This window comes from Pieris brassicae, chromosome 3 (assembly GCF_905147105.1).
Source record: "Pieris brassicae chromosome 3, ilPieBrab1.1, whole genome shotgun sequence".
NCBI lineage: Eukaryota > Metazoa > Arthropoda > Insecta > Lepidoptera > Pieridae > Pieris > Pieris brassicae.
In genome coordinates this window covers 5662171-5670127 of record NC_059667.1, presented here as the reverse complement: position 1 = coordinate 5670127, position 7957 = coordinate 5662171, and the positions used below count along the sequence as shown (strand labels likewise).

The 7957-nt window shown below is 30.7% G+C and overlaps 1 protein-coding gene across 1 annotated transcript; it reads right to left on the bottom strand.

The window, feature by feature from the left end:
* Positions 1 to 1472: 1472 nt before the first annotated feature.
* On the bottom strand, positions 1473 to 7715 carry LOC123706709 (protein obstructor-E-like). The gene is made up of 7 exons (XM_045656073.1): positions 7614 to 7715; positions 5321 to 5407; positions 3535 to 3648; positions 3008 to 3072; positions 2544 to 2682; positions 1833 to 2046; positions 1473 to 1653 (listed from the first exon to the last, which is right to left on the bottom strand). The coding sequence occupies exons 1-7, from the start codon at positions 7651 to 7653 to the stop codon at positions 1596 to 1598; spliced, it is 717 nt and encodes a 238-aa protein (XP_045512029.1). The 5' UTR covers positions 7654 to 7715; the 3' UTR covers positions 1473 to 1595.
* Between the last annotated feature and the right edge of the window lie 242 nt (positions 7716 to 7957).

Genomic DNA, 7957 nt, shown 5'->3' with positions numbered 1-7957 from the left:
CACAGGCGTTATAATTTCTAACAAATTGTTTCATTCATAATTGGTACAAAAGGTTAAGATATATATATATATAGAGAGATAGGATATATAAATGAAAATATATATACGTACTACAATACATCATAAGAGATGTTTTTTTTACTTTCTTTATATGAAAAGATAAATAATTCTAAGTAGTCACTTTGTCGTGCTTACTAATGATGATCACGGTCCTCGGTACAGAAATTTTTGATTCAAAATAAATAGTGAGATAGTAATTATCGTAATTATAATTTATAAACGCAATCAAATGAATATGCGCCTGATTGGAAAATCTGTGAAGTCAAAGGTGCTTAAAATCTGTGGGGTTACGAATAAAGTCATACTTAAATTTATCGAATAAAACATTTTCATAAAATAAAAGTGCGATTTGCGAAAACCAAATAAAACATTATATAGGTACAATGTATCGTATCAAAGTAATATAGTATGTTACGAAATTATTTACAAAACCTACGTTTTTTAAGTTACAATTAATTGCATATTTACGCACATTAGCCTCTAAAGGAAGTGTTTTAATTTCTAATGAACATAGTTATAAAATTTATGATTATTAGAAACATTGCTTTTCATTTTCAAGGCTTGTTAATTTAAGTACTGATACTAAGTAAGGCTGTAAATGTTTTATATGTGTTCTGTTGAAGTATGTATTTCCGTATGTTTTGTAATGATTAGTCATTTGTTTTTTTTTAAATCACGGGACAGGAAAGTAATAAAATAAATAAATCAATGGCGCAAGTAGCATATTAGATTAACAAATGATCAGCCTTCTGTGCCTAACGCACGCTGTCGACTTTTTGGGTCTAAGACAAGCCGGTTTCCTCACGATGTTTTCCTTCAGCGTTCCAGCGAATATATGCGGACATAGAAAGAAAGTCCATTGGTGCACAGCCGGGGATCGAACCTACGACCTCAGGGATGAGAGTCGCACGCTGAAGCCACTAGGCTAACACTACTCGGGAAAGTAACATCTGTGTAAATTTTATTAACAGATTTCTATAGGCAAGTTAACAACGAGCCTCTAGTTTCTTAAGTAATGGTTAAAAATAGTTTGATAGGATATTTGGTGATATTATGTCGTCTTTTTGACTCCAACCACATTATTTATATTCTCAACATTTATTTGGGTTGTTTATTCAAGCAGTATTGTTTATTATTCCAGTGTGTTTGCGATCTTATTGCCCCACCTTCGATAACTTTTAACTGGCACTTGCAAACCGGAGAAAGTTTCTACGGAGATTTTATTAGTCACTCGCTTTGTTATTTTTTGTTAGTAAGTGATCAGTCTATATGTATAATTTTCTCTCAAACTATTTTGTTGGGCCATTAAGGGTATAAAGATGATTAAATTTGCTATTAGCTATACGGTTGTAGTTTAATGTTAATCGATGAATTGCACCCAAGGTCCAAAAATGCTAATAACTCTCTTGTAATCGTGTTAGAATATACTTTTCTAAGAGTTTATTTATTTACGTAGCAAAATAATAACACAATACATTATAATTATTTATTATAAACCTAAATATTAAGTAATAGGAATTTACTAAGAGCTACATTCACGCTTTTTTCGGCAATTTGTTCTTATCCTGTGACTGGCCTTCAAAGTAGTTTTCACTGAAAATATTAAATTTGTTTGATTAATATATTAAAATTGATTTATTAAAAAGATTTTTGTCGATTCTATAACTACTGTCGTAGGGCTCTTGGTCTAAGAAACATTCAGCCTCTATTTGTGTCAATAAAAATAATTCATAATGTACGGCTTTTTCATATTAGTGAAATGTATTACTAACCATCCGGGCACCTTTTCTGCGTCATCACACATGAAAGTATCTTCGTTGTAGACTTTACCGGACGGGCAGCTGCCTTTCTGGGGCTGGACGCCGTTACGACAAATGTAGAACTTCTGGCAGTCTTCTGGGTGTGGGAAGGTGGGGTGGGGTAGGGCCCTACCGTTGGGTCCTTGTACTTCACCATCAGGGCATGAAAAACCGTCGTCAAGAACATCTATTGAAAATTAGAGTATTTGAAAGATTTCTGTGTTTCTGCTAATGCTTATATTGCAAAACGGTTTTTACATTCAATTTAATTAGGTTAATTAATGATATAAAAGAGTAAACGTGGTTGTAATATGACCTAGTGTTATTCATTTTTTAATTTAATTTATAATTAACGTTAAAATAATAGAATTGCTAGATAATCTAGGTACTTTAAATTAGCTAATGTTTTAATTACATTCCTTAATTTAAAGTTTAATAATAGTGAAATTACAGAAAAAAATATTTTAAAGTTTTGACGCATTCAATTTTATCAAAATATTTAAAATAAAGTTGGATACTGGCACTTGACGATTTAATAAGATTAAAAAGAACAAAGGTTTGACAGATTCCGTCCCGTTTCACCAGGAAACTTACTCTAAATCTCTAAATTATTTTGTTTTATCAACTAAGCTATTCATTTATTTCATTTGATACCCGAGCCTCGAGATTCTGTTTATGACTTACCCTTGGTAACTTTATCGCACTGCCGTGGCACGGATTCTTTCCAATCACAGTTTGAGGTTTCTTCATCAAAGAAGAGGCCAGGAGGGCAAGGGTGCTCGTTTGGCACTCCATCTGAGCAGAAGTAGAATTTGTCGCAAGCCTGAAAGAATACAAGTTTAGTTATTATTAAGTCCTACAATAGGTTGTGAGAGATAGCAAAGCATACTTGATATACCTTATCTTGACTGTCATAAACACGATAACGGGAAATCTTACATTACTATCGAGCTAAATGAATTATGATAATTTATGTTGTTTGTGAAAGAATACAAAAATATTGCACCGAAAAGGATGAAATATTAAACCTTTTTAGAAGTAAGCATACAAGAAGGTCCTTAATCTTAAGCTCAAGAATGAGTTCCAAAATATCCATCACTATTTATACGATTACGTATTATATATTAATTTCGACTCATGAAAGTTACCTGGGGATCAGGATGCCTGAAGTAACCATTTTGTCTAGGGCAGCCCTTGCTCGGTTTTGGTTCCTCTGTGAGTTGCAAAATAAATATATTATTATATTTCAGTCTTCTATACCTGTAATATTTTCGTCCAAAACGATTCCAAAACGAACGATTCGATTCAGCAATTTTAGACTTATCTTTCTACAAAAATAACACACAACTTATACTAGTAGAAAAATGATCGAAATGACAGGTTAAATTTACCTAATTAATGTCCGGTTATGTTGATTTCACATAAAATCGAGTTACAGGTTATGAAACATCCGTAATGTAGGGCATAACTGTAAATTTTTATCGAAGTACCTAAAACTATTACATGTTTTTCAACATGCATTAAATCAACAACAATATACTTAAGCCATAATTGAGATTTGTGAAAAGGATTATTTTTATGAAAGGCAGTTTCAAAAAAAAATCATCAGTTTGTGTCAAACAATCTCACAATACAATACAATATTTCCACAAATAAACGGTCTAAAAAAACTTACGCAGCTCTTTTCTGTCTCCACAGTCAACGTTTGATGGGATGTCACATAGTTCCTTGTTTGGGTTTTCATCAGCGAATACTAGACCATCTGGACATAGCCTTGATTCTGCTTTGCCTTTTTAAGACATTATAAAACATGAAAATACCAATTAAATGTTTCTATATAAATTAATTGTACTAGTATATTTCGTTTGGTTTATATTGGTCTAGTGTCTTAAGCTGGCTGCTATTAGGGTTGTAGAATTGAATTCTGGCGGTGCACCAAATTCTTTTCTATGGGCGCATTTGACATTCGCTCGTCAGGTTAGGGTAAAATAAACAAAAACAATGATTACGAAACAGATTATGAAATTTAAAAGACTCAGGCATTGGAATTATTGTTCTTTTTATTAGTGAATGTTGTTGAATACAACAACATACCCAATAATGTTAAATACATTATACAACAAGTTAAATATAAGAGCTCGAAATAAAATTATATAAAAAACTTTCGCCCCACTTCCAGATCAACTAAAATGAATAACAATTCCTAACACGAATTGTCTCATGCGTTTAAGTTGCCGTAAGTAATTTTAAATTGCTGTTGCAAAACTGTTTCAAAAGAAAAAGGAAATCTCTATGCCATGACAACTAAGTGTTGAATACTAATACATTAGGGTTTAAAAAATTTAACGGTTTTGCATAAATTGGCCAGTTGTATCTGCAAGGTCAGCTTGCAATATTAACTAAAATGTATAATAACATATAATGAAATGTCAAACAAAAATTCCTTCTTCTGAAATGTTACCATGAATCGCTTATTAAATCTTTACTCGTGTCTATTATTATAACTTGCTTAATGTGGGAAAACATTGATGTTGAAAAGTCTATAAACGTCTTGTGTGTTTATAAAAAAAAAGAATAAAACAATTTTACTTAACATCAAATACGTTTTCGCTTAGATTTTTTTTTCATATATGTTATCTTGGCGAACTTTAAACTGACAAAGGAAAATTTTTCAACGAAACATAATTCAAATTCGGAACAAGTTTCAAAACCTATCAAACAAGTTTTTCTTAATTTGTTTGACATTTCACACGGTATATATTTGCTTCGAGTTGAAGTTGAGAACCCTTGTAAGTTTTTCTGTAGAAAATAAGATAATAAAACATGTTATTATATTATACGTTACAATATTACGTTAAGGCAAGTAAATTTGTCAACCATAACTTAGTCGCTTCAAAAGTTACGTTTCAACTTTCTCCTAGACCCAGGAAGGAGTCAACGACAAAGCTACCTAGATTATAATGTCACCAGATAAACTTTATAATACCATAGATAAAGTAAAATTTCCTCTCATAATACTTTGTATTCATGTGAATGGATGGAATGGAAACACAAACCCAAATCTTATTTTTTCATAATCTATCTTTAAGATGCTGTGAAAATAAATATTTTCAATTATACATAACATTACATTTGAAAGATATTTCAGATATTAAGACTATTAGAAATAAATCATTAGTTAATAGTACAAATCTATATGATTTTTTTTCTGAAAACACAGAACTGAATGAGATAGGTATTCTGTGCATGTCTTCATGTCATCTTTATCTAACACATAGATATAATAGCAATGTTTACCAATTTTTAAACAATAATTTTAATTGTGAAAGGAACATTTTATTGTATAAATAATTACTCTACGAAGGTGTCTTATTTAAATATTTTTGGAATGTTACATGTTCGCGTGTGTGAAGGTGAGTGACATTTATCGTAGACGTCGACCTTTCACACAAGATACTGACCTTTTGTGCATTTATAATAAAGGTCACACTGGTATGGATCTCCGTAGAAGCCATTCTTGTCAGGGCAGTCGAAATCCTGACCAGCAACTGAAAGTATAAAACAATTTTTTCATAGGAACTTGGACGTTGAAAGTATACTCATAATATAATATATACTATACGGGTGTAAAATAGGTGGTTGGTAACAATTAAATGCAAAAATATTTTACTGACAATATTTTTACTAAGAAACAGTATATAAAGGAATTTTGGAAAAAAATACTATTACGCTTATAAAGGTTAATAAAGAAATGAACAACTCAAAATGTATAACGGAATAGAAGTACTTGCAACCATCCCTCACTTTCATTATTTTAAACTAGCTACTAGCGCTCACTAAATTGTTGTATTCTTTTCACAGAGACAAGACAACCCCATTATTTGCCACGACTTATAAGTAAGTATACTTACAAAGTATGTGTAAGTCGTGGCAAAAGTCATAATTTAATTCAGTATTACATGCACGTCTAAGATCTATTGTTTACCGACGTTTTTATTCATTAAAACATTCTTTTAATCTAAAATCAGACAAAAGCAACACAATACATTTTAATTACGTAGTGTGTCAATTATGTATCATTGAGGTGCTTAAAATTCTGAATGGAAGACAAGGTTCTTAGCATTACACCCGACAACTAGTTTTGAGTGACACGGATGTAATTTGCGGTGTAATGCATGAATGTTTCTCGTTATATTTAAAACATTAATTTGAAAACAGAACAAGATTTAATAGGTATTCGAATTAAATGAAGTTACTTCTTGACTAATTCATTTGGAAACTGCCGAACTGACATTCTATATCTATAATACTAGTTTTGAGTCACACGGATGTAATTTGCGGTGTAATGCTTGAATGTTTCTCGTTATATTTAAAACATTAATTTAAAAACAGAACAAGATTTAATAGGTATTCGAATTAAATGAAGTTACTTCTTGACTAATTCATTTGGAAACTGCCGAACTGACATTCTATATCTATAATACTAAAGAGATTCCTAACGTTCTAAATATAATTTTCTGAACATTAAATAAGTGGAGAAGCTTTCAAATACAAAAATGCATCTCGACACTTGTCCACAATCAAAAATTTTAGTAATTGCTTTCTATGCAATTATATTATAAGCGTGTGTGTAAAAAGTTATGATTGCAATGAACCAGTTTAATTTATCGCCACATTTTTAAGAGGAAATTAGTTTCAATTGCTCACTGTTATACATTACTTAAGCCCATTATCGAGTAAGTTTCGAAAAGTCGATATACCGTGACAAAGTGGAATAGTAAAATTGCTTTACAAAATACGTTAGGCAATTATTGGCATCGTACTTTGCTAGGAGTTCGTGAAAGGAGGACGAACGATTTGCCTATGATTAATACACATCAATTGTATTTGACCTTTATATATAGAGCTTATATTTTATAAAATGCCTAAAACGCAATTCAAAACCTTAACCAAGCATTTTAGACGAAACAATGTTGGTCGTATTTATGATTTCTTCGATATTATTTGAGTAAGACAAGTTCGAAAATTGTTTAAAAAATTTAGTGACGTATACATTTTAAGACGTACACGGTTTTGTCTAAATATTTTTGACTATTGATATTATAAAATCAAATTTTTTAGAAAAATTTATTATTATTGAGTGTATTTATCGTAGTAGTAAACATTGCTATTATCATTTCATAAATGATTTGATTTAAGTTAAAACTAGTTTTTCCGCACTGATCTATAGATTCTGTTAATATTTGACAATAGCAGAATAAATATGATAAAATAATTATTAAAATACATTTATTATTGGTAAGTTATGAACGTTTTTCAGAAAATTGTGGGCGATTAGAATCACTCACACAAACTTTCCCTATTCCGTTTAATAACCCGGAATTATCGAGGTAAATCGAATTATCGTTATCTTGTAAAGTGACAGTAAACCACAGCTCAAGGGAATTCGTAACATGTCCTTGATAGCCCTAGTTACTTTCATTGCTAAAATATTTTCTATATTTTATAAAAGCTTGCATCAGATAGTTTTTATACAAAAGTCTCTTGTAATTACTCAAAAATATGATAATTGTTAATATCCTCGTCATATTTTATGACTTAAGTCCATACTTATTAAGTAACCGAAAACTAACAGATAAATTTGTTTAAGTTGTAAAATATTTAAACTATATGTGATAGATTTATATTAAAATAGTTACGCACATAGCAAAAACATACTATGTAGCTGCCAAATATAAAATAAATTTGACTCACCAAAACAAACAGCGGCACTGAATATAATTAAAAATTTCATATTGTTGGAGCCTATTCTAATTACAGTATGAACAAAAGCACACGTGCAGCTCCCCTGAAAGGTTGCTCTGTATTGCCGAGTAATGAGAGTCGTGACCGGCGCATGCGCAGCCTATAGTTACAACGTTGTACGTTCGTGGAAAGTTGGTGCAACTTTGTGTAAATTTTTATATGAATATATTAAATTACTTGTGTACTACCAAAACTTTCTCATCCATAGAGGGCGTTATAACTGTTTTAATTGTGAATAAGTTGTGCTTTGTAGAAATCATAAGTAAATAAATCAATAGGGCTACCTTTTTAGG

Excerpts from the sequence above, each read along its gene's own strand:
- LOC123706709 (XM_045656073.1), bottom strand. The coding sequence starts at position 7,653 with ATGAAATTTTTAATTATATTCAGTGCCGCTGTTTGTTTTG. Across the intron at positions 3,073-3,534 it reads TGGAGACAGAAAAGAGCTGC|AGGAACCAAAACCGAGCAAG; the intron begins GTAAGTTTTTTT and ends TGCAACTCACAG. Across the intron at positions 2,047-2,543 it reads GTGCGATAAAGTTACCAAGG|ATGTTCTTGACGACGGTTTT; the intron begins GTAAGTCATAAA and ends AATTTTCAATAG.